Source organism: Rhinopithecus roxellana, chromosome 1 (assembly GCF_007565055.1).
Source record: "Rhinopithecus roxellana isolate Shanxi Qingling chromosome 1, ASM756505v1, whole genome shotgun sequence".
NCBI lineage: Eukaryota > Metazoa > Chordata > Mammalia > Primates > Cercopithecidae > Rhinopithecus > Rhinopithecus roxellana.
The window spans coordinates 73204674-73232457 of NC_044549.1; the positions used below are offsets into that span (position 1 = coordinate 73204674).

The window sequence follows — 27784 nt, forward strand, 5'->3', positions numbered from 1 at the left end:
CAAATAGTTATATGGCACTAATTGGGTGCCCAGCACTGTTCTAGGCTCCATGGACTGAACACAAAAACTTGTTCACCATTGTAGCCTTTATACCCCGAGTATACTTAATTTTCTTTTAGTCAAATTGAATGAAACTTGATCACAGCAAGTCCGTGAGTTAGGCAGTTCAAGTGTGATCTCATTGTGTCCGGAATTGGTGGGTTCTTGGTCTCACTGACTTCAAGAATGAAGCCGCCGACCCGACCCTCGCAGTGAGTTTTACAGTTCTTAAAGATGCTGTGTCCGGACTTTGTTCCTTCAGACGTTCAGATGTGTCTGGAGCTTCTTCCTTCTGGTGGGTTCATGGTCTCGCTGTCAGTAGTGAAACTGCAGACCCTCGTGGTGAGTGTTACAGCTCTTAAACGCAGCACGTCTGGAGACGTTGGTTCTTCCCAGTGGGTTTGTGGTCTCGCTGGCTTCAGGAGTGAAGCTGCAGACCTTCACAGTGAGTGTTACAGCTCATAAAGGCAGCCTGGACCCAAAGAGTGAGCAGCAGCAATATTTATTGCAAAGAGCAAAGGAACTAAGCTTCCACAGTGTGGAAGGTGACCCAAGCGGTTGCCACTGGCTGGCTTGGGCAGCCTGCTTTTAGTCCCTTATCTGGCCCCACCCACATCCTGCTGATTGGTCCATTTTACAGAGAGCTGATTGGTCCGTTTTGACAGAGTGCTGATTGGTGCGTTTACAATTCTTGAGCTAGACACAGAGTCACAGAGTGCTAGTTAGCTAGATACAGAATTAGCTAGATACAGAGTACCAATTGGTGTATTTACAAACCTTGAGCTAAACACAGAGTGCTGATTGGTGTATTTACAAACCCTGACCTAGACACAGTGTTGATTGGTGCATTTACAATCCTTGAGCTAGACACAGAGTCACAGAGTGCTAGTCATCCAAGTCTCCACTAGGTTAGCTAGATACAGAGTACCAACTGGTGTATTCACAAACCCTGAGCTAGACACAGAGTGCTGATTGGTGCACATACAATCCTCTGGCTAGATATAAAAGTTCTCCAAGTCCCCATCCAGTTCAGGAGCCCAGCTGGCTTCACCCAGTGGATCCTGCACGAGGGATGCAGGCTGAGCTGCCCACCAGTCCTGAGGCGCACCTGCACTCCTCAGCTCTTGGGCTGTCTATGGGACCAGGCTCCACGGAGCCCGGGGGAAGAGGGGGAAGGGGTGGAAGGGGGGTAAGGGGGGGAAGCGGGGGAAGGGGGGGTGCCCGTTAGGGAGGCTCAGCCACGCGGGAGCCCACCACAGGTGGGGAGCTCACACATGGCGGGCTGCAGGTCCCAAAGCCTGCCCCGCTGGGAAGCAGCTAAGGCCCGGCGAGAATTTGAGTGAGGCCTGGCGGCCGGCACTGCTGGGGGACCCACTGCTGTGGGCCGCTCTGTGTGCAGGGGCCCCGTGCCCGTGCCCGCGGGAACTCACACCGGCCGGTGAGCGCAGCCCCGGTTCCCGCCTGCACCTCTCCCTCCACACCTCCCCGCAAGCAGAGGGAGGAGGCTCCTGCCTCAGCCAGCCCAGAGAGGGGCTCCCACGGTGCTGTGACGGGCTGAAGGGGCTCCTCAAGCGCCGCCAGAGTGGACGCCGAGGCTGAGGAGGTGCTGAGAGTGAGGACTGCTAGCACATTGTCACCTCTCATCATCATCCACTGTGCGACATCATCTTACACCATTTTCAGAGTCTGTGAAGTAAGCATTACCTGTAGTTAATAAATCACTCACACACACACATAGCTTGGGGTCAGTAAGTCAACTTCTCCCAGGTAACACAATTAGCTAACCCTGGAAATGGAACAAAATTCTATCTGATTGCAAGGTTCATGCCCATAACCTCTAGTCTGTGCTCCCTCCCCAAAGAAAAGTAATTCCTTGCCTGCCCTCAAGAAGTTTACCATCTCGTAAAAAAGACAGGACAACCCACAGCCAGGAGGCACTAAAACAAACATGGTAGGCCAGGCGCAGTGGCTCACACCTGTAATCCCAGCACTTTGGGAGGCCAAGATGGGCAGATCACTAGGGGTTAGGAGTTCGAGACCAGCCTGGCCAATATGGTGAAACCCCGTCTCTACTAAAAATATAAAAATTAGCCAGGCGTGGTGGCGGGTGCCTGTAATCCTAGCTACCTGGGAGACTGAGGCACGAGAATCACTTGAACCTGGGAAGCAGAGATTGCAGTGAGCCGAGATCACACCACTGCACTCCAGCCTGGGCAACAAAGCGAGACTCCATCTCAAAAAACAAAACAAAACAAACACTGGTAAATGACTAAAGCATGAAAGTGAGTGGTTCCAAGATGCAATGCTCTAGAACACAGCACAGAGTGAGAAACTCTGTGCCCTTTTCGAAATACTTTCAACTTAGAAATGCTTATTAATATCTCCCCTCCTACTCATATGCTAAGCACCCCTGAGATAGGCCAACTCAGTCGGTCCACCCTGGGTGCTGACTAAAGTCTTCTTGAATGTATTTGTTTCAATTATCTACTGTTTTATATTAGACTACCCAAAACTTAGTGGCTTAGAACAACTAACCACCATTTCATCTCTCTGACAACTCTGTGCATTCAGAGTGTGAACAGGGAATGCAGAATCTTCTGTCTTAGCTCCCTGAGCTATCTGCTGGGGTGAACCATCTGGGGTCCCAGTTAGAATGGCTCAGACAGCTGGGTGCTGGCTCAAATTGCTTAGCTGGAATCACAGTATCATCACTTCTACCACACTCTTAAAGTGGTGCACAAGCCCTGCCTACCTTCAATAGGAGGGTACTCTCTAAGCACATGAAGTGGGTTTCATTGGTGCTATCTAGCCAACAGCCGACTGTAACTTACACACATGAATGAAGGAACAAACTTCAATCACTGGCTCCATTCCTCTTTCCTCTGTCCTCCACAAAGACGAGTCATTTGCACAGAGAGGAAATTAACTCATCATTTCCCTTAACCACGGGAAAGAAACAAAGGTTAAGTGGCCAGGTGCTAAACTTGAGGGGCATGGAGTTCTTAGAAAGTTCCTCCATCCACATATAAGTTTCTTGGGGACAAGAACATTGTCTGTTCCCCACTGACCCTCAACTCTCACCCATACTGCAGGCCCTAGACAAACCCGGAAGGAACTGTGATCCTCTGATGAGTCACTCAGCCTTGGCTTCTCCCTGGTGAAGACAGACAACAAGAAACACATTTCCATAAAGGTGCTGAGATAAGCAAAAACATAAATAACAAATGCAGTATGGTCTCGAGATGGACTTGTTACTGTCCAGAGGGGTTCAGCAATAGCCAATAATTACAATGAGTCATTAGTAGGTGAGTGGCTCACACCGTCCCAACGCAGGAGAGCCAAGAAATCAGGTCAATTCAATCCCACTGAAAGCTCAAGTTAATAAGAAATTTAAATATTTTTCAGAGTAGAGGTGACACAGACAAGAGGACACATTCTTTTCTTCCATTTCCCCATAAGGATGTATGGCTCCCTTAAAGGTTTTTTTTTTTTTTTTTTTTTTTTTTTTTTTTGAGAAAAAGGTCAGATCCTAAATGTATCACTAGGCCCCAAATGGTAAATTCAAATCCTATTCAAACTATTGTCAGGGAAGGAGAGGAAATGACAGACCAGCAAGCACATTCCTGACGCAGCAAATTGAACAACCTCCCATAATCTCTTCCAGCTGAGCATGCACTGCTCCACCGGGCCCTTTTTGTAATTATTCAGGTGTATTCATTTCTATCCTCCTCAACAGCTACCTAAGTCTGTTCTCTGGGAATCCTGGGAATACTTTCAGACAAAAAATTGTGCAGCAATTAAAAAGGATCCTAGCTGGGTGCAGGTAGCATGCACCTGTAGTCCTAGCTACTCAGGAGGCTGAGGCAGGAGATCTCTTGAGCCCAGGAGTTTGAGGTTGTAGTGAGCTATGATCCTGTCACTGCACTCTAGGCTGGGTGACAGAGCAAGACCCTTTCTTTAAAAACAAAACAAAAGCAGGATCTTTTTCAGCTTTCTAAAAAATAGCCAGAGTTCTAAGAATTTGGGTCCCAGAACCTACAAATATAAATTGGAATCTAGGACCCACCGTTCATCAGTTAGGTAACACTATTGAACTTCGCAACCGGGCAACTATTGAACTTCTCTGAGCCTCAGTTTCCTCATCTAGAATATGGAAATAATTATAGCACCCACTCCTAGAATGGTAAGGAGGATAAAAAAAATGATACCATGTATGTCGAGTTCTTCACCCGCCACACAGAACACAATAAGCTCTCAATAATTGCCAGCTATTATAACTTGTCTTTTTATACTGCACCTAACCCCAAATTAACAGTGCAACACTTCATTTTTTTTTTAAGTCTCATAATTCCACCCCATTCAGTCCTAACTAAATTTAAAATACACACCAAAAACTAAAAAAGAGATACAGGCACAGCTGCCAAATGGCAAGTAAAAAGCCGTAATTTTCCATCATTGGAATATATTTAGTGATAACTATAAATGAAAAACTAAGGGGGAAAAAAAGCGAGCCCCCACTTAAAGTTACCCTTCCAGTCTGACAGTCTGAAAACCAAAAATGAAGTCAGACTTCCGCTCGCTTCACTCCTCTCCAGTCCCGTCTGTCAAAGTTGGGTGGAGAACTCCCACATTTCCTGTTCTGAGCCCGGAGCTCTCTGCCAGGTAAAGCAATAGACACTCCAGCTTGTGCTGGGACAGCTGGGACCATCGGAGGGCCGGGCACTCAGGAAGCTTCATATCATTCTTTCTAGGTTAGTTCTGATGATATCAGCACCCAGAACTGAGGGCCCCGGGCGGCCAAGGTAAAAGATTTAAGTCATCAAATGACTGGCATAATTGCATCTTAACAAGCAACCCTTGTGGTTGTCATACACGAATGATGTCATCTGCAACACACACCTTGTCAGGTATTCTATTCCCAATTTTCTCACAGCTGAAAAGGAACCAGACTGCTGATTTTCTCAATTTGCTTAGCAGAGGCAGAAATTTAATTGGTATATATATGGTTCTCTAGATTCTCGTCTGCAGATTATGTTGCCTCCAGCACGTTACATTCCCCAAGGAATGTTTTTTGTTGTGGAGAGTACTTAAAAATGCATCTGTGTACACACCCTACCTCAATGGAAGTGGTCTGGCAGCACCTCCTCACATACACTGACCATCGGCACTGGGCAAGACCTTATATAAGACCCAAACCCCTAAAACTTCCACCAACTTATCCACAGACCAAAATTCAGATTTGCCAAGATTTATAAAATGATTGCAATGTCATGCTAGAAAGAAAAGAATATCAGCCTCACAGAACTCAATAAAAATAAGAAATTATATACATTATGAAATTTCATGGAGTTTGGTACCAAGTCATCCTACCTACCATCTAAAAGTCTCCTGTTCAACTATTTGCTTTTGTGTTTCCTGTCTTTTCCCTCCATACACACCTCCGACCCCCCAGACACCAGGAACCTAAGACCCATAAGAGCAAGGGCTGTTTGCCAACTCCAGTCTCACAAGACTAGGCAAAATAGTAGTTGTGGGCCAGGCGTGGTGGCTCCTGCCTGTAATCCCAGCAGTTTGAGAGGCCAAGGTGGGTACATCACTTGAGGTCAGGACTTCGAGACCAGCCTGACCAACATGGCGACACCCAAGCTACTCAGGAGGATGAGGCTGGAGAATTGCTTGAACCCAGGAGGCAGAGGTTGCAGTGAACCAAGATCACGCCATTGCACTCCAGCCTGGGTGACAGAGCAAGACTCTGTCTCAGAAAGAAAAAAAAAATAGTAGTTGTGGTGGATTCCATTATTTTTTTGACAAATATTCTCTCCCTCCTCCTCCCCCAACCTCCATGGGAAGACTATACTTCCCTGACTTGCTTTGGGTATGTGCTGAAATGACAGTGTGTCATGTCAGTCCCAGGACCAGGCTGCAGAATGAGACACATACAGCAGAGTTTCTCAGTCAACTTACAGACCCATAAGTGTGAGAATACTTAATGCTGAATGCCACACAGTTTGGGGTAGTTTGTTACATGGCATTTTCCTGCCAAGAGATGAGTGATACAGCAAGCTCGCAAACATTTGCTGAAGTAACAAATGAAAAGACTCAACTTGTTAGCACTTGCAAAAACCCATTAATTGTGACAATTGTGCAACAAATCAAGTATTAAGCCTAGCTTTTGCTCTAGAATATACTCCTTTAATAAAAACTACATATTTAGAGATTAAGATTTAAGAGACCAAGACTAATCTGTTAGGCCTTTCTCATTTTACTAGAGCCAAAAGATAATGATCACTTATCCCATTTGTAGATTATACTCTGAAACCATTTGAATGTGTGTTTTTTTTTTTTTTTTCTTTCACCCTTTCCTTTCCTAAAATGCTGGTGAAAGCTTCAAGCCCATAAGATACCAATTTTTACAGGGTACTATTCCTTTCATCTAATGCAAAAAGCCTTGAAGCTCATAAAAATGAGGCTATAAACTTTTAAGGCACATAGCTTGTAGGGTTAGTGTTGATGTATTTCCATTACTTGAAACATTTAATGGAAGTAGTTTTACAGTTCACTTACATATTGTGTTTACAGTTATTTCATTTCTTAACAGAGAATAGAATCACATCTAAATGGGGATAAAATCCCATTATATTTTATAAGTACCTTTTCATTCTGACCCTTTATCACTCAAGGTAAGGGCTATAAAAGAATCCTTTTTTCAAAAAAAAAAAATTTACTTTAAGTTCCAGGGTACATGTGCAGGATGTGCAGATTTGTTAGGTAGGTAAACGTATGCCATGGTTGTTTGCTACACCTATCAACCTTCCCCTAGGTATTAAGCCCAGCATGCATTAGCTATTTTTCCTGATGCTCTCCTCCCTATACCCCTGCACTCCCACACTCCCCTGACAGGAACCAGTGTGTGTTGAAAAGAAGCCCTTTTCAATGAAATTACAATTTACGGGAATAAGGAGAGGACAGACAGAAATGAGAAAGATTCAATAAAATCTAAGAGCGATTTTATTTAAATCTAAGAGAATCAATAAAAACTCAAGAGTGAGGGGGAAAAAATGGGAAAAGCACCTAACAGAGTCTTCAGGCCTTATGGCAAATACATGGTGAAATACTCCGTGAATAAAACAAGTCTATTTTAACATATACTTCCAGCCCACCTTGGGAAGTTTATTGTTTTCTCCATTTCAAATCACTCTCTACACATGGTATTAATGTTGGTTTATTCCTTTCTTTATTATCTGGTTGCTAAGTTCCCTTTTAAGCCACAATAGGATACATCAATGCTCCAAAATCGTTTTGCCATCAAGAACTAATTGCATCATGTTTTGCAAATACAGCCCAGTTTGAGAAGTCTGTGTTCCCCAACTGTGCTTACGAACTAATAAGTAACCTATCTGCCCTGAGATAGCCAGTGTAAACTTACTCCACCTGAGAGTAAAGAAACTTGACATTTTAGTTAAACTAGGTAACCATATCTTGAGAAAATGTACTCTTGTTAATCAGGTCGTGGTCCGTTTTGTTTGTTTGTTTTTTTTTTTGAAATGGAGTCTCACTCTGTCGCCCAGGCTGGAGTGCAGTGGCACGATCTCGGCTCACTGCAAGCTCCGCCTCCCGGGTCCACGCCATTCTCCTGCCTCAGCCTCCCGAGTAGCTGGGACTACAGGCACCTGCCACCACGCCCGGCCCTGTTTTTTTTTTTTTTTTTTTTTTGTATTTTTAGTAGAGACAGGGTTTCACTGTGTTACTCAGGATGGTCTCGATCTCCTGACCTCATGATCCACCTGCCTCGGCCTCCCAAAGTGCTGGGATTACAGGCCTGAGCCACTGCGCCCGGCCCTTGTTCCCTTTTAATGATAAAATAGCTTGAAATTCCTTCCCCAGATGCCTTTTAAGGCCTCCAAATGGGCTCAAGAAACCAGGCTGGGTTTCTTGCTTTAATCCCTATTTCTCCATCTCTATCTTCCTACCCCAATTAAATTTTCTTATTGAAATAAATGCAGGGTTTTTTTAAAAAAAAATTTAAAAACCTAATATGACTAAGGCAAAAATAATCCCAACACACATACTGTGATGCTTCCACCTTGATTACTTACCAAGGGTAAATAATGGCACAGGATGGGCCTTGTGGGGAAATAAAAGCTAAAACCGTCCAAAGGCACCAGACATGATGAAAGGTATTCCACACTGGAGTATTTCAATCTGGAAGCAGGTGGGCCGAGAGCTCTGCTCAACCCCCATGGTGGGGCAGGACTCAGCACAAGGGGCTTGGCCCAACATGGGCGCTTAATGGGTGTTTATTTCCTGTCCATGACAGGGCAACATCCTGCATCATGGGCTAAACCTTTCATATCAGGCTTTTACAGAAGGGCAGCAATTATTATCCTCTCAGCCCACCAATTTTAATGAAAACCCATGGCAGGCCAGGCCCTGTCTAAAGTGCTTCATGGCCATTATTTCATTTAGTCATCCCAATGGCCCAGTGAACAATTAGGAAATTGAGGCTCCAAGAGTTGCAGTCGACATGTATTAGATATTATGAAGATGTCTTGTTCTGGTGCTGGAGATGGATAGCAAAATGGAAAAGATGAAATTATTCTCTTCAAGGGACCTATCAAATAGGGGAGACAGAAAGGTCTTTAGAAAATAACAGAATGTAGTTAGAAGAAACAAATTCAGAGTGCCCTGAGAAGGCCCCTAAGTATTTGGGGTGGAGGATCTCAAGGCCATGGTATTTGAGCTTAGTCTTGAAAAATAAGTAGGAATTGGTTTGATTAGGATGGAATAGGTGAAGGGGGATGAAGACCTTCCAGGAGTAAGGAACTCACCTCCATGAGGTTTTTGAAAAGAAAATTTTGAAATAAACTTTGAATATTCAAAAAAGATACATAATATCTAAAAATTATTATGATTATGCTAGATCCAAACCACTAAAACCTCCACCAACTTATCCACAGACCAAAGTTCAGATTTGCCAAGATTTATAAAATGATTACAACGTCATGCTAGAAAGAAAAGAATATCAGCCTCACAGGACTCAATAAAAATCTAAAACGTAAACACCTGACGGACAAGATCCCTCTGAATCCTCACAACAACTGGAGGAGGCAGGTCCTATAATTATCCCTGTTTTATACAGGGGGAAACTGAGGCTCAGAGAGGTTACATAACATGGCTTGAAATCACATGACAATCAAACAGACCCCAAGCCTATATAATGCAGAAACTTAACACGTCCGTGGCCTTAACAGTTGCTCCTACCTGCCCTTCCAATTTTGCTTCCTGTCCAGTTCATAACAATGAATCTACCTAACAAAAAACAAGTAGTCTGAAGAACAATGGAAAATTCTGGACACCTGTGCCAATTTTAATTAAATAATTGCTTGTCCACAGGCCAAACTGTTAAAGCCTTTAGAAAAACACGGAAGCTGAAAGCTCTCACGTATATAAAATAAAAGCGACCCTATATGATCACTAGCAAGGTCCAAACCTTCCCCTTGCCTCAGTACTTCTTCCCAAAGCAAGCTCAGCTTTGATCAACCACTTCCTGCCTCAAGTCTTACAAGCCCCAGTGTGCTCAGACCTTCTGAAGCCACTTGACAGGAGTCCTGCCTCAATTTCTAGATTGAGTCTCACAAACAAAAACAAATGCCCAGCACAAAAACCTCTCGCCAATAAAAGGGCTTGCATTAGTTCTCCTCAGATAAAGGAGTAACTTCAATATTTAACTTAGAAATAAGGCATTTTAAATTCACATTTTCAGAAACACTGGGCAAATTTGCAGAAAAGAACAAAATACATCTGGATGGGGAGGGGAGATCTGACTACATTAAATGTTTCTATAATAAATAATTCCCTGAGGTACCAATTTTAATCACTTGACATTTTGTTTCCTTTTAGTGAAAATACACAGAAGACAATACTACCATCTCCAATTTCATTTGTAAGGATCTAGCTCTTAGGTAGGAATTAGGGACATCTGGGGGGGCGGAGGGTGGTGGTGAAGATCTCTGTCTTTTCTGAAATGACTCGATGCTGCTTAAAACTCACCTGTCCCACTTAGACTATTTCTCTTTTCTTTTTTTGTTTTTTGGAGACAGACTCTCACTCTGTTCCCAGGCTGGAGTGCAGTGGCGTGATCTCGGCTCACTGCAGCCTCCACCTCCCAGGTGGAGCAATTCTCCTGCCTCAGCCTCCTGAGTAGCTGGGATCACAGGCGCCTGCCACCGCACCCGGCTAATGTTTTGTATTTTTGGTAGAGACAGGGTTTCTCCATGTTGGTCAGGCTGGTCTCGAGCTCCGGACCTCAGGTGATCTGCCCACCTCAGACTCCCAAGGTGCTGGGATTACAGGCATGAGCCACTCACTGTGCCTGCCCTATTTTTCAAAAATAGTGCTTCTGATTCACTGTACTTCAAAGACGGCCTTCCTGGTATTTTCAGGTACAAGCATAGGAAGGGCCATTTGTCCAGACAGGTAAATTATACCTAATGATTGACACTAACCAGAAAATTATTAATAGTACAGAGCTGGAATTAACAACAACCACTACAATACACACACATATTCACAGCCCCAGGCAGTAATAGGTCTATATTCATATATTTAGGCAAAACTTCCCTTTGAACTGCTTTGATCCATCTGCCCTGAACATATGAAAGAAGAAGAGATAACTTACCTGTAAAACTGTGAAGATGAACAGGGCAGTTGGTGCGAAACTACAAAGCCCTTTCCCCTTGAAGAGCAGAGTCACAGGGGCAGCCATAAACCCTAACACAAACTCCTCCCTCCTTCCCTCTCCTTCTCATCAGCCATTTGCCACCACCTTCCCTTGTGGAGACAAGGACACACCATAGCAACTGCAATTCAGCCACAGAGTAACGGAGAGTGAAGATTTGGCTTGTTGATTCAAGGTTGAAGAGGAGAGGCAGGCCATGCACGGTGGCTTATGCCTGTAATCCCAACACTTTGGGAAGCCAAGGTGGGTGGATCATGAGGTCAGGAGTTCGAGACCAGCCTGGCCCAACATGGTAAAACCTCGTCTCACTCTGTTGTCCAGACTGGAATGCAATGGTGCGATCTCAGCTCACTGCAACCTCCACCTCCCAGGTTCAAGCGATTCTCCGGCCTCAGCCTCCTGAGTAGCTGGGGTTACAGGCACATGCCACCATGCCCAGCTAATTTTTGTATTTTCAGTAGAGACGGGGTTTCACCATGTTGGCCAGGCTGCTGTCGAACTCCTGACCTCAAGTGATCCACTTACCTTGGCCTCCCAAAGTGCTGGGATTACAGGTGTGAGCCACTGCACCCGGCCAGCTTCACCTGTTTTTAAGGGTAACTTGGTAACTGTGTAGAGCAAATTCTCACTTTTGTTTGTTTGGTTTATGGTTAGTAAAGTAGTGAGAGGAGAAAAAGAACAAAGAAATGTGTAACCAGTTGTGATCAACCAGTTATAAACATCACTGCACTCAGACAAGCTGTTTATTTGTTTATAATAGTAGTAACGCGGGGCGGGGGGGGCATCACAATAATCTACTCCCACCCCCTTTGTAAACTAACAATGCTACTTCCTTTATACCTGTGAGACTATCTAAAACAATTCAGAAGCTGATGCTCCTGTTCGCCAAAACAGATGTGGGGAAAAAAATCCTGCTCAGATTTCATTAGAAGGTAAGGACTTTCCTCATTCCCTCTCTCTGGTTACTAATGCTCCAAAATAAGCCACCTCAACTTTGTGGCCTAAAACAACCCTTTCATTATGCTCACGGTTCTGTGGTTCAGGAAGTCAGATAGAAATGGGACCAGTCTGACTCCACAGTGTCTGGGGCTTCAGTTGGCGGTGACTTGATGGCTAAAGGCTGGAGTATCTGGAGGCATCTTCACTAACATGTCTAGAGGTTGACACTGGCTGTCGGCCGAAACACCTACATGTGGCCTCTCTGCGTGGTCTCTCTGTGTGGGCTTAGTTTGGGTTTCCTCACAGCATGGTGGCTGGGATCCAGGAACAAGCATCCCAAGATAGCAAGGCAGAAGCACATGGCATTTTTACGGTCTTGCCTCGAGTCACATGGTGTGACTTTCTGTCATACTCTGTCGGTCCAGATAATCACAAAAGTCTGTCCAGGTTTAAAAGGATGGTATATAGATATCACCTTCCCCACCCCCATGGAAGGACAGTCAAGTTCACATTGTATCTGGCATGGGAGCTATTTTTGCCACCATCTTTGGGGAAAAAAATGCAATCTACCATTGCAGACAAACCACTGACAGATGAAATCCCGTGAATAAGGTAAGTCCAAAAATTCTGAGTCTCAGGCATCTTTGCCTATTGCAGATTTAAAGCAAACACTTTGACAGGCACAAGATCACAGGAGAGAGCTAGAAAAATGGGATTTTAGCCACAGAAGCCCACCAAGGTGCCTTTGAAGCCATGATTACAAACACTACTCCTGGCAACAATTAGAAGGGTCCTCAACATATATTACTGTATATACCTTTCCTGTTTTATTGCAGCTTGGTTCCTTCTGTATCCCACTGACATCTGATTTAAATGTACAAGAGTATTAAAACATCTGCTGAATTATAACTCCAAAGTTCAGATGAAATCAAGACAAAATCTATGAAACTATGAATTTGCCATGTTAAATCGCTTTTTTATTTTTAATGGAACACAGAAGGCAGCTGTTTTTAAAGCAGTCCCATATGCAAAGCTGTGGGTTAGGTTTAACTCAGAGCCAATGTGACCTATAGAGCTTTGAATGTGTTGCAACAAGGGAGACCACAGCCTTCAATAATGCTGCATCTCCCAGCAGGTTGCTTTTGGGGCAAGCAGGAGACGGAGAGGCAGAGAAGATCATCTGCAATGAGTGGCCCATACCTTGATTTTCTTTTGTCCCAACCTAAAAATGATACTCCAGGCTCTTCTTCTGTTTTAAGGACAGAATAGGCCCACCTTTCAGACTTCTGGTTACATCACTAAGCAGGAACACCTTCCCCATCAGGATAATATCCTCATTTTATAAGTAACAGCCTCATCCTCAGCTGTTCAAAAATCAATATTCACAGCCTCTTCGCCTCTCCTCATCCACTAAGAAAATCTTTAGCACTTCCCACTCAGCACTAACCCCATTCCTAAATCTCCCACGCCTTCCCCTTGTGTCTTACTATACATATTGAGGCCATCGGTGTGTGTGAGTGGAAGGGGGGAAATCAAAGGGAGAGAAGAAAATAGCTGAAGGACAAAGACAAGGAGAGAAGATGACACAAAGAGGAATGGCAGCGTCATGCCAGGGAGAGATCTGGTAGAGGACAAGAAACATACCACAAAGAGATCTTCCACGCATCTCCCATGAATCTACCAGGAATCTAGACATGGAATGATGACAAATAAGCAGAGAGGGAAAGGGCACTTAGGAAGGGCTGCAAAAGGGAATCACCTGACTTCCCATAAGATTGCAATCACTTCTAGGGTTGGTTCCTGGACTGGATTTGTTTGAATGACACACTGGGCCAAGAGTCAGTCACTTTGAATCTCTGGATTTACTTGGGTTATGCTGAGCCGATAAAAAATGACATTTAGAGAGATCAGTAATTTGTTAAGTGACAACTCAATTCTTCCCATCACTGAAATTTGTGACTACCACTACCAGACGCAACCAGGTAAACAGAAATCTATCACATTCATTTAGCCCTTATCGTCTATTTCTCATGAGGATTTAGCTGTTCACCAGGCAGGAACCAGCAACCAGGATGGAAGCATTTGTGTGGCTGGCTGCTATATGAATAATGTCAGCAAATGAGAATTAACTCATGAGAGGCTGAAAAACTATTACTGCCAGTGATGGATAAGACAGAAAATGAAATCCCACCTTCTAAAGACAGAGAGTTGCCCAGGATTTTATTTGGAATGTTAAAGTCTTAAAAGCTTCTCATAAAGTCAAACAAGTAATTTTTCACTTGTGACACATATATACACACATATAGGTATATATGTATGTGTGTTTATGTGTAGCTATATATATGTGCATATGTGTATGTATATGTGTCTATACATATACATGAGTAAGACAAACTAGAATGATTTATTTTCAGCATATGTCAAACCCTAGGCAATGCTGAAGTAAAGCTTTTTCATTTGTTTAGACTCTGACCATCCTATGGTACCAGAACTTCAAGGAGGTTTCTAATGATGTCACATATAATACTGTTGTTTAAAGAAAGTATGACATAAAAACATCTGAACACACAGACACATACATAAAACGGGGGAATGGGATTATAAGTTTTAAAATTTTGTTTCACTTTGTTCTTGGTTTAGCAGTCCTCTCTTTGAAGAACATGGTTTGGTTTTGTTTATTAGAGGTGGAGTCTCACGCTGTCACCCAGGCTTGAATGTAGTACCTCAGTTATAGCACACTGCAACCTCAAATTTCTAGGCTCAAGTGATCTTCCCACCTCAGCCCCCCAAGTAGCTAGAACTACAGGTGCATGCCACCATGCCCAGCTATTTATGTATGTATGTATGTATATGTATGTATGTATGTAGAAACAGAGTCCCACTTCGTTGCCTAGACGGTTCTCAAACTCCTGGCTTCAAGCAATTCTCCCACCTCGACCTCCCAAAGTGCTGAGATTACAGGCGTGAGCCACCACACCTGGCCTGAAGATCATGTATGTCACGTAAAGTCTATTAAGCTCGACTACACTCGGTGCAGTGCAGACGCTGGGTCCCATGGCGCTCAAGAGGGAAGGAGTCCCTGGCCCTGCCTTGGGAGAACTTTATCGGTTCTATCTCATTGTCTCTTTTTAGCCCCACGTCACCACAGCGATCCTATCTTCCCAATGATACACTGTCTCTTTTCCTATATCATTAACAGGTAAGAATCAAGTTGCAAACAGAAGAATTGGGAAGCCAAAAAGCAGGAAAGCTGAGCAACACACTCAAAATCTAATCGGTGCCTGAGAAATCAGGAATTGACTCTAAATCCTTGGACACAGCATGTCACCAACACAGTCCAACTCTAGTGAGGAGGAGGAGGAGGAGGAGGAGAGTGAGGAAGAGGAAACTCAAGAGCATAAATGTGCAGGATAAGGGAAATAGTGCAAGGCTGAAGAGAAATTCCTTAACTGCATCCTAAGCAGCTGTTGTCAGTAGGTCTGCTGCTGGTGCTTCAGAGGAAACATTTCAGGACCATTTATCAAGGGAACTGGTAGTAGTAATATGGATGGGCTTGACTCAAACAAGAAAATATACTGCAGACAAAAAAGAACATAGCTCGTAAATGAGATGAGCCCTAGTATAGTAATAACCATTTCAGTGTATTTGCTATACTTTCCTTAGGGCAGAAGAGAAGGAAAGATACTAAATTGGAGGAGGGGAGAATGTGTGCCCTACACATTAGTCCTCTGGATCCTCTGGAGCTTATCTGGCTCCACAGACTTTTTTTTTTTTTTGGATACAGAGTCTCACTCTGTCACCCTGGCTGGAGTGCAGTGGCCTGATCTCGGCTCACTGCAATCTCCGCCTCCCAGGTTCAAGTGATTCTCCTGCTTCAGCCTCCCAAGTAGCTGAGATTACAGGCATGTGCCACCATGCCCAGCTAATTTGTGTATTTTTAGTAGAGATGGGGTTCTACCATGTTGGCCAGGCTGGTCTTGAAACCCTGACTCTAGGTGATCAGCCTGCCTCAGCCTCCCAAAGTGCTGGGATTATAGGTGTGAGCCACCGTGCCCAGGCTGGCTCCATAGATTCTTACTATTTAGTATGGTTCACAGGATCAGCATCAGCATCACGTGGGTGTTTGTTAGAGATGCCCAACCTGGGCCTACTGAATCAGGACCTGCATCCCCAGATAATTCACAAGCACAGTCAACCTGTGGATCTACAATGCTGGGCCCTACACCATCTGGTGAACCCAGAGATTTCAATCTTTTCCTCATCTCCTCCTCCATTTAGTCTCTAAAATGTGAGCACCCACCACATGTAGGCACTGTACCCGGCAGGCACAGTGATGCCCTGGACCCTCATGCAGCTCAGAGCTGGGCATTCTGGAGAACAGACACAACCCATACAACCACAAATATACATAAAGATACAACTGAGTGGTGAGGGCTGCAAAAGAGAAACACGTGGTCTTATGAGAGCATAAAACAAGATGAGACTCTGTCAGGCCAGGCTCCCTGGAGAAAATGATGTTAGAATTGAGATCTGCAGGTTGACTAGACATTAAGCAGGATGAGTATGGAGGGTAGGGAACAGTGTCTAGGCAAAGACGAAAGGCATATGCAAAGACCCCATGGCATACCACATTACAGGAACTACAAGAGAACACCACATGTACAATGAAGCTGCCCAGGAAGGCAGGGGCCACACTATGCAGGCTCTTGTAGCTCTGAATACTTTGATCCTAAGAACAGAGGGAACCCCTGAGAGGCTTTAAGCAAGGTATGCCAGGTTAGAGAAAAGAAGGTGTAGGCAGATCCCAGGAATTTTACTGAGGAAGCAGGACTCAGACCCCAGCTAGCCCTATTTGTATAAAAGCTTCCCTTCCCTTCCCTTCTAACCCAGGGCCGTATCAGGGGTAAGATGGCCTGCCTGCCACCAACCCCACAAGACAAACTGAGCCCCTTCCCTATCAAAGAAATAGGCAAGAAGTGCCCCAATGCTAAAGCAAAAGAAAAACACACACACAGATGAATATGCCTGGTGGCGGCCCCAGGACATTGGAGGGAGTGATGTATAGTACTTCAGACTCTTAAAAGTAAGGAGCATCTGCCAGGCACGGTGGCTCACACCTGTAATCCCAGCTCTTTGGGAGGCTGAGGCAGGCAGATCACCTGAGGTCAAGAGTTCAAGACAAGCCTGGCCAGTATGGAGAAACCCCGTCTCTACTAAAAATACAAAAATTGGCCGGGCATGGTGGCAGGCGCTTGTAATCCCAGCTACTCGGGAGGCTGAGGCAGGGGAATCACTTTAACCCCAGAGACGAAAGTTGCAGTAAGCCAAGATCGCGCCACTGCACTCCAGGCTGGGCGACAAGAGCAAAACTCCACCTCAAAATAAAAAAAGTAAGGAATATCTGAATTCAAGACCTGGTTCTACCACTGACTACCTGGACAAGGTAAACTTTCCAAGTCTCCACCTATTAAGAATGCCCAACAATGCCTACATAATAATGGTACTGAGAGAATTAAACAGTAGTGTCTACAAAGCCCTAAGCATGAAATTTAACACATAGTAGGTGTTCAATAAAAAATGTATATCTTTACACAGCACTGTGGTTCTCAACCTGCCCTCATGAGCGCATATACTCATTAAGCTAAAAGAATCAGCCGGGCGCGGTGGCTCAAGCCTGTAATCCCAGCACTTCGGGAGGCCGAGACAGGCGGATCACGAGGTCAGGAGATCGAGACCATCCTGGCTAACAAGGTGAAACCCCCGTCTCTACTAAAAAAATACAAAAAACTAGCTGGACGAGGTGGCGGGCGCCTGTAGTCCCAGCTACTCGGGAGACTGAGGCAGGAGAATGGCGTAAACCCGGGAGGAGGAGCTTGCAGTGAGCCGAGATCCGGCCACTGCACTCCAGCCTGGGCGGCAGAGCGAGACTCCGTCTCAAAAAAAAAAAGAATCATTGTTGGCCGGGTGCAGTGGCTCACATCCATAATCCTAGCACTTTGGGAGTCCGAGGTATGTGAGGTAGGTGGATTGCTTGAGGTCATGAGTTCCAGACCAGCATGGTTCACATGGCAAAACCCTGTCTCTACTAAAAATACAAAAATTAGACAGGTATGCTGGTGTGTGCCTATAATCCCAGCTACTCAACAGGCTGAGATAGGAGAATCGCTTGAACCCAGGAGGGGGAAACTGCTATGAGCTGAGATTTTCCCAGTGTACTCCAGCCTGGGTGACAAAGCAATAGTCCATCTCAAAAAAACAAACAAACAAACAAAAAATCATTGTTTATTTTAAAAAATAATAAGAATTGACATATAGAAAATGCTTAGCTGCAATTTTAAGCAATACTAAGCATCACATGTATTAGTAAGTCATTACAATAACGCTATGAAATGGGTGCTGCTATTAACTCCATTTTACAACAAAAAGTAGACAGAAGTAAGGAGCCTGCTCAGGTACTGAGTGTGAATCTACGCTCTGTAGTAGAACTCGCCTTGGCCACTCCTCAGGGCTCCCAACATGCATATCCCTGGGCAACAACTTGGGCAATTCACAAAGTGCTTTCCCCCTTTATTCTAGGTCTCCTGGAACCACGGAACTCTTAGCATGATATTTACTGATGCCCATCAAGCCTGCTTCACTCAAGTGAAAGGCTGAAGGAAAGAAGCTGCCTCCTGAAAGAATCTGATCCTCTGACCCGGGTGCAGGCGGGCAGATGATAAGAGGCTGAAAACAAGTACCCTTCTAGGTGTTCCTCACTTACACCATTATAATGAAAAGAAGCTTTCTCTGGCTAGGTGGGATTCTGATCTCATTAGCAGGACAGCTCTCTGAAAATCCCAAACACCTAAATTTTGATAAAATTTAATTTTCTTATCAGAATTTCCAGTTTGTGGTATTTGGAGAAGTCCCATAACCCCTACATGAACTGAACTGTGTTTATTTTCAAATTGTCTGCACACCACTCACTACCAACTTGGTGTTTACAAAGCACCTTTGCCCTCAGGATTTCCAGGCAGTGATAAAAGCATAGAGCAAATATGTTATGGCTGGTCTCATCCTAGTGCCGTAGGGGGTACACAGAATGCCAGCCGGCTGTAAGCAAAGGGCAGGACTTGAAAGCTTTCTCAGAGGAAGCCAAGTGTTACCTGTGGTATTTAAATGGAAAGAGGCCTGTTGAGTCAAGCGCCTTCCCAGGGAACTGGAGGGGCACCAATTTGCCCAAAGTCATCCCTCGCTGGGGAACATAATAGAGGGCTAGAGTTCAGACTTTTCTTCCAGCTGATGATTCATTTAGGACAAAAGAATTTACCTTTCCTTTCAACTCTCTGTGACAAAAGGTTGGAGATACCCGGAGGAAGCCAATTCAGCTAACTTCAAGGGTGTCCCCACACGGCAGCACACATAAATGCGCCAAAGGGAAAATGAAAGGGAACGGCCCAAGTATTCTTTTCTCAGCAACTAACATTGCAACAGTCCTAGAAAGACAAAAAGATAGGTTTGAGAACTAGTCAAACATGAGCTCAAATCCAAGCACACCCACTTCCCAGATGTGTGTTCTTGGTCATGTTACTGAAGAAAGTGGTGCTTATTAAGCCAATTACACACACACAAACATATACCTCTATGTCACATGCCCATATGCAGTGAACACTATGCTGTACTATGCCACCCGCCTCCAGGATCCCCCTCCAAGACTTGTGTTGGCTGCAGAGAGTCACCTTCCCTGAGGTCACATAGCCTTCCCAGAACAGCTGCCTCCCATCCTGGTTGACTTGAGGGTATACAAGCCTCACCCTGTCATCCCAACACAGGACAATACTGAAGAATCATCTCCATGTCAGAGCTTCCTGCAGGTCGGCTGGGCCTTGGTTGAGACAACCTCACAGCGTAACTTCTCCTCCAGCCCAATTCCTCCAACAGGAGTTGATCCCAAAATCATTCCCTAACCAATGTCCTATACGGTAATCATCTCTGAGTTTGCTTTCCAGGAAGCCAGACAATATGCTGAACACACAGACACAAAAAATAAACTGGAATGAGAGATAGTGAAGTATGGCCAGGTAACAGTATTATTTGGATTGTCCTTTTTTCAAGGTCAAGTAAAATGCAAATCTGGGGGAAAAAATGAGTTAACTTTTTTAAAGGGCAATAGGATACCCAACAGATGTCCAATATTTCCTTTTTCCTTAGCTGTAACTCCCCCTACATCACACAACCTTGTCTATATCAGATTTGCTTTTGCTTTAGTTAGGATGGGCAACAAAATGGTATTTCAAAGTTTACATCCTTCAAATTCAAAAGAATGACAGCCACTGAAACATTCTATACTCAGTGAACCCAAAACACCAAACTTTCAAATGCATACAGGTTTTAATCTGTCAAACTTTTAAGTAAACTTTTCTTGGACAAGTTATCAAGTAACATCTTAGAAATTATTTTTTTAGCAGAGGGCAAACAAAAAGGAATTACACCATGATCCACTCAACTTGAATAATACAAACTATACTTTATGCAGTAAACATTCATTCCAAGTTTTTCCTATAAATACAAATATGAGAAGAGGTAGCATTAAAATTTCCATATCACCAGTCTTACCTTGAAACACACAAAAAAATATTAAGGCTCAGTAATAAGTAGCTAATTTCAGAAAAGCAGAGGTAGAAATGGATGAGTGATAAAAACAACCATCTGGGAGGTTGAGGCGAATAGATCACTTGAGACCAAGAGTTTGAGACCAGCCTGGCTAACGTGTACAGATGGTGGTACACATCTGTAATCCCAGCTACGTGGGAGGCCGAGGCAGGAGAATAGCTTGAACCTGGGAGGCAGAGGCTGCAGTAAGCCAAGATCGTGCCACTGCACTCCAGCCTGGGCAATAGGGCAAGACTCCATCTAAGAAAAAAAAAAAAAAAGAAAGAATAAATAAGGGGACAGATGTGAAATCATCTAGCACAGTGCCTGGCACATCAGAAGTGCCCCTGTAATGTCCGGTAAATCTGAATCACTGCTATTTTTTAACTGCAGCTCTTTCCCACCCATCCCCATTTCCTCTAGGGTTTTACTGGGAAGCAAAGAAAAGAGGAACCTAGCCAATTCTGAAGCCCACTCTAGGTCAATAGTTTGCATGTAGCTCATTTAATAATTTTAACTCCTATTGTGTCTAAATTTATGTTTGAGGAACCCAGGGGTGGGGAAGGTCACAGTTTTACATTTTTTAAAAAGGTGTGTTGTTTTCCCAAAGAAGAACTTCAATTCTGGCCGGGCGTGGTGGCTTACGCCTGTAATCCCAGCAATTTAGGAGGCCAAGGCGGGTGGATCACCTGAGGTCGGGAATTTGAGACCAGCCTGATCAACATGGAGAAACCCCATCTCTACTGAAAATACAAAATTAGCCGGGTGTGGTGGCACATGCCTGTAATCCCAGCTACTCAGGAGGTTGAGGCAGGAGAATCACTTGAACCCGGGCGGCAGAGGTTGCAGTGAGCGAAGATTGCACCATTGCAAAAATCCCCACTAGGTATTTGAAAAAGCGTGTTAAGGCCAATGTTACCCACTTATCTCAGACAATGAAAAAATCTTCAATGATTTGACTGAAGACTTATTTAAGTAGAATGAAGGAGATACTCATACACCTGATGAAAAGAAAAAAGGTAATTTCTCCCCTGATAATGACCATGCAATGGTGGCTCCACAGTGAACCACTACATAATGTATCAGGGCCATCTTCCTCAATTTCCCTCATAAAAATAATACCTGCTTGCTGTAAACTACACCAACGAGTCACCTGTGTCACAGCCCGTTTCCCATTTCTCTTGCCCCAATTCCAATCCTCAGAGGAAGGTAGGGTAACCACATAATTCACCATCCAAAGCAGTTCACCAAACACTGAAAGAGGGTACTATTAATAATTACACCAGAACAGGTGTAAACCGGATATTTCCCAAACAAACCCTTCTGAGAAGTAGCCACAGGTAACAGGTCCTTGTTATTCCGACCTTTTTTTATTTTAAGGCACACACAAGCACACCCAACCAGGTCAGCTGTAGCTGTGATATAAGAATGGGATCATCCTATAGCTGCTGTCTCTTACTTTTTTCATTTAATATATCATCATCTGTTTACACGTCAGGACAGAGATCCACCTCACTTTTTTAACTGACTACAGAATAAGCCACTGTAGGGAGATACCATATAATTTTTCAACCACCCACAACACATATAAGCCAACTTTAAATTTTTGTCTTTACAAGCAATGCTATATAGAGAACACAGCCCCACATATATCTTTTATGAGTTTGAGTATTTCCAGAGAATAGGTTTCTAGTAGTAGAAAGCCTAGGTCAAAATGTTACCATTTTTAATAGGTTCTTCTCCATACTCTCCAAAGAGGCCTTATCAAATCATTTCAAAACCAAGAGTTAACACTTTTGAAATTCTGCCAGGCTGGTAAAGGACACATGCTATCTCATTCCATCATTTTCTTACATGTTCACTCAACTCAAGACACTCTGGGTCCATGGTACATTTGGAATTTTCCTGCTCCAGGCCTTTGCTCCCACTGTTTCCTCCACTTAGGATAACATTCCACCCCATCTCTATAAATATCCTACAGACAAATACTACCTCCCCTTTAAGGCCAGTTCTAACTCTAACTAACAACAAATCATCTTTACGTGATCTTTTCTTTCTGGGAATGCCCGCAGCACCGTTTAATCCTGTGCCACCACCATCCCCTCACCCTGCATCCTCTCCCAGACCAGACAGGGTGGCTCATGCCTGTAATCCCTGCACTTTGGGAGACTGAGGCAGAAGGATTGCTTGAGCCCAGGAGTTCAAGACCAGCCTAGTCAATATAGTGAGACCCTGTCTCTACAAAAAAATAAATAAATAAATAAAAATAAAAATAGAAATGCAAAGACATAATACACACGTACTAATTGATAAATTAAGACATCTATGGTAAATCAGAGTAAGCTTTGGATATATAAAAGACCTGGATATAAAGCCCTGGCTCTGCTGAGCCCAGAAAAGCACCTTATGTCCTGCAGGCATCCATTTCCTCACTGATAACTGTGGACACAGCCAACCCCCTCCCAGCCTGGACCTGGTTTGTTTCCCAATTTTGCCTACCATTAACAGCAGTGGAAAAAAAAAATCTTAACTCCTCTGTGCCTCAATTTCCTCCTCTCAAAAATGGGAATGATTATAACACATTTCATAGAGATGATTGAGAAGTAAATGAGTTGATAAAAAGCACTTCTAGCAAAAGATGGCATAGAGTAAGGGCTACGTATATGCTAGATATTCTACAGCTATTGCCTTAAAATAACAATTAGATGAGATTTTTACAATATGCCAAAAAGTTTATAAGCAATAAATGTCTAGTGGCTTAATTTTTATCCCATTCACACTGGAATAATCAATAGAAAGAAAAATTGACCAAACCACGCAACTACCCTGACATAAAGTTTATTGGAAAATGTCTATATGCATTTTCTTTCTATCTGTACATCAATCATTCTAGAACACTAAAGACTCAGGGATCATTTAATTGCTCTATCATCATTTGTAGCTTCCTACAGAGTGGTGACTAAATTGAGACTTCAAGAAATCGAAAGGAAATAACATGAGGACATAAAGACAGTATACTTAGAATGTGTTTCTATCAAATATGCTCCACATAATTTGGTCCAACAAATTCAGCTCTATAAAATCTCAAAGGAGGTAGCAGTGCCAGGAAAGAAGATAAAAACCCAAAGTGTTAAACAGAAGTGTTTTGAGTCAATTACGAAGTCTATTCAGCGCCTCCACAAGCCTAGAAACAAGTGATCAGATTCAAAGGAGGAAAACTGACAAACTTAATATGGTAATAACTATCAGTTATTCAGTGTTGCGTTTGCTCTGTGTTCCATGCCGAGGGTTGACTGCATCATTTCGTTGAATCCTTGTAGCAATCATATAAGATATGTGCTTTTATTACTGCTACTTCACAGAAGTAAAAACATGTACCCAAGGCCACATAGCAAGGAAGCAGTAGGACCAGATTTGAACCCGGACTACATGAAATTCAAATCCTGTGCACGTAATTACTAAGCATATAGCCTCCAAGCCAGAAAGGTGGAAGGGTTGACTGGGTCAAAGCTGATGGTGGGACTAAAGAACAGCTGACCAATACACACACCCTTTGAAAAGAAGCAATGAGGACATGTTGCTAGCAAGGCTCTACCCTGGCAATATGTGCCCCAGCACCGGAGCTGGAGACGTTGGGTAAGTGGTGCTCCGGAGAGACCCAGGGAAAGTCAGGCAAAGCTGAGCAAGAAAGAAAAGCAGCTGGGCGCGGTGGCTCAAGCCTGTAATCCCAGCACTTTGGGAGGCCGAGAAGGGCGGATCACGAGGTCAGGAGATCGAGACCATCCTGGCTAACACGGTGAAACCCTGTCTCTACTAAAAATACAAAAAAAAAAAAAAACTAGCCGGGCGAGGTGGCGGGCGCCTGTGGTCCCAGCTACTCGGGAGGCTGAGGCAGGAGAATGGCGTAAACCCGGGAGGCGGAGTTTGCAGTGAGCTGAGATCTGGCCACCGCACTCCAGTCCGGGCGACAGAGCGAGACTCCGCCTCAAAAAAAGAAAGGAAGGAAGGAAGGAGGAAGGAAGGAAGGAAGGAAGGAAGGAAGGAGGAGGAGGAGGGAGGGAGGGAGGGGAGGGAGGGAGGGAGGGAGAGGGAGGAGGGATATCTCCCGCCGAACGAAAGCCCCCGAAAGAATAGAGAAAGAAAGAGCGAGAGAGAGAATAAGAAGCGAGCCTCGCTCCCGTCCCCGCAGATAGCGCCCGCACTACACCCCGCCGCCCCCGCCGAAATACCCCACAGAAAGAAAGAAAGAGGAGAAAAAGAAAGAAAGAAAGAGAGAAAGAAAAGCAGAATGGAGGAGGCCACGACATCAAGAAAATCTGACTCCACCTGCTTCCGAGGGGAGTGGGAAGATAAAAGTCAAATAGGAAAAGGCGGAAACAACCCAATCTCCATCAGCAGATGAAGGGGTGAGCAAAATGTGGCACACACACAATGGAATAGTATTCAGACTTTAGAAGGAAGGAAATTCTGACACGCTGCAGCGTGGATGAACCTTCAGGACATTATGCTAAGTGAGATAAGCCAGTTGCAAAACGGTAAACACTGTACGATTCCACTTATATGAGGTATCTAGAGTAGTCAAATTCATAGAGAAAGAAATTTAGAGGTCACCAGGGGAAAGAGGAATGGGGGATTGTTAATGGGTACAGTAGGGGAAGATGAAAAGGTTCTGGAGATGGATGGTGGTAATGATTGCATAATAACCTGAATATACTTAATGCCACTTAATTGTATAATTAAAATGGTTAATTTTATGTTATGTATATTTTACCACAATTTTGTTTAAGTCTCACAGAACCTTGTTACGTTCATGAAGTGCCAAGTTGCACTGCCAGGAACCCCAAAGAGAAAGTAGGAGTTAGTCAGTGCGGGAAGACGCAAGCACCTGTGTCTAGACACGCACAGGGCGCGGCAGCAGATGGAGAAACAGGGAAGCTCTGCGCTGCAACGAGCCAGGCTCACGACAAGGCACAGACATCTCCCTTCCAACGGAGTGTGCAAGGAAGGGTGCCTGGCCTCAGCTTTCTTCAGACCAAACTCCAGGAGGTCACCTACCCTTAATTCACACAATAGTACATCACAGACTGAAGGGGATCCCGCCACTTGTCACCAGGCAAAAATGCAGCCTCCTGGCAAACACCAAGCTGGAGGAAACCCACCGCTGTCACTTAATCTGCTGTGAAATCTCAGGCAAGTAACAACTTCCAAGGCTCAGGGTTCTGACCGCTAAACTGAGGAGGATAGTGCCCACACTTCACGGCACGTGCTGAGGATGAAGGATGGTGCACGTGTGGCCCTCAGTGCAAAGCCTGAGCAGAGAGGCACCAAATCAAGCTCTGCTATTGTTGTCATCATCTGTACGACTCTACTCTCCTCGGTTTTCACTCTCATACATGAAGCCCAACAGCCAGGTGACAGGACAGAGTGGGCAGGTGAGAGCTGGAAGCCATCCCAACTTTGAAAAGAAAGGACTCTTAGGCAAACACAAGGAAGGAGGAGGAAAAAGGAGGAATGTTTGACATTAGAGTAGTCAAACAATGAGAATGCCGAGAACTAACACGCTGAGAGAAAAGGCAAACATCTTTACTCTTCTTTGGGAATTAGTATCTGTAAATTGCTTTGTCTTGGACTCATTTATTTTTCCTCCTTTGATCTTGGTCAGAGATGGGGTCCACAATTTTTGCTGGTTGTGCTTCATGCATACACAACCAGGAGACAAAGATAAGGAAGGACACTTTGGTGTGGGGAGGGGGTGTGTGTCTGCACATGCCCATTTAATGTTGTTTACTTTTACAAGCCTTGCTAGAACAAAATACCTTTAACCTCCACTACACCCTCACCCCAACACACACACGAGCAGCCCCTGCATATTTTCACACATGTAACTTTCTGCTACCACCAGGGGATGTAAAAGCAGACTGTTTTCCTCCAAAGACTGACTGCCTAGTTAACAGCATTTGGCCATGCTCTAGTCCCCCAGAGGTGACATCCCATTCTCTACCTTCCAACCAGGGTATTCAGTGCCAGGAGTTAAACCCTAAGATTCCAAAATTCTTAAGTACTAGGCTAAGTGGCCTCCAGCCAGGAACAAAGAGCCAGGCTTTTTTTTATATATATAGATGCAGAAACTGAGGCATAGAGAGGTTAAGCAAGTGATCAAGGTCACACAGCCGGTAAGGGGAGGTGATGGAATAGAAAATACAGCAATGACCACTGTAACCACTAAGCTATCTTGCCTCACGTGGATCATGATCACCGCTCCTTGTAGCGAGGTTCCAGGTGGACCTGGTACAGCCTTTGGTGGTCACTGATGGACTGGTGACCCTCTTTGCAGCCTTCTGAATTCTGAGTGCTCAGGGTCTTAATCAGTCACTTGAGTTCTGACTCTTGCCTCACTCAGCACAGTATGGCTTGGTCTCATTACTTACCTCCTATTCTCCTCTTTCAAGTCATTGCTTGTCAAGTTTTGCAAGAATGAGAACTGGTTGTCTGATCACCTCTTGCTCTTCCCTTTGGGAAGCCACAGTGTGTCTCCATTGTTCCCCAGCACTGTTCAAGGCTTCCGGTTAATTCTCATATCTTCCCTGAGCCATATCCAATTGGAAGGCACCTACCCACCCCAAGAAGGATGCCATCTTGATTGGTTCATTCACTCACTCATTCATTCCACAAATGTTTATGCTGCTCAGCTGCCAGGTACTGCCTGGCCATAAGCAGAGTAGAATATATGGATTATGGATCAGCTTCCTGCTCTGAAGTGATTACACTCCACTGGAACAGATGATAGGCAGGCTAACTTCAGATGGTGATGAGAGCTAAGAATAAAATAAAGTGAGCTCAGGAGATGGTGAGTGAACCTATGGGGAGTTCTGTCAGAACTAGAAAGCAGGGTTTCCCAATCTTGCTGCTACCAGCATTTGGGCCAGATAACTCTTTGTTGGCAGTGGGCTGTCTGGTGCATTACAGGATGTTTACAGTACCCCGACCCCTACGCCTCTATATACCAGTGGCACTTCCCAGATGTAACAATCAAAACTGTCTTCAGACATTGCCAAATGTTCCCTGGAAAGGCAACATGACCTCAGTTGAAAACTGCTGGTCTTGAATTTAACAGTTACTATTTAACAGCACAGGCTCTGGAATTAGAACCAGATTAGAATGGCAGTTTACTAGTTGTGAAGTTAAAGCAAATTACTTCACCTCTCTAAGACTTGGTTTCTTCATCACTAAAATGGGTTAAATTTTATCCACTTGCAAAGTTATTGCAAAAAAAAATAATAAGATAGTGTCTGTGGAGAGTATGACAAGAGCTCAGGTGACAAAGGATCAATAAATGGGAGCTGTATTTTTTAACTCATCAGGTCAAGTTAAAACTCATATCCAAGGAACCCACTCTTGCCTCATCGATACTCAATTGCAATTAAATTTCCCATGGCA

At 44.3% G+C, this 27784-nt stretch overlaps 1 protein-coding gene across 19 annotated transcripts in view; it reads right to left on the reverse strand.

The window, feature by feature from the left end:
• The window catches only part of MAGI1 (membrane associated guanylate kinase, WW and PDZ domain containing 1), a 677305-nt gene that overhangs the window by 630256 nt on the left and 19265 nt on the right, over positions 1-27784 (reverse strand). The window contains exon 1 of one of the 19 annotated variants that reach the window (XM_030923934.1): positions 13361-13409. The exons of the other annotated variants lie outside the window; for them this stretch is intronic. Within the exon in view, the coding sequence (XP_030779794.1) occupies positions 13361-13382 (22 nt within the window). The 5' untranslated portion in view covers positions 13383-13409. Of the gene's footprint in view, positions 1-13360; positions 13410-27784 lie in introns of those variants that run through there. 19 annotated transcript variants of the gene reach the window in all.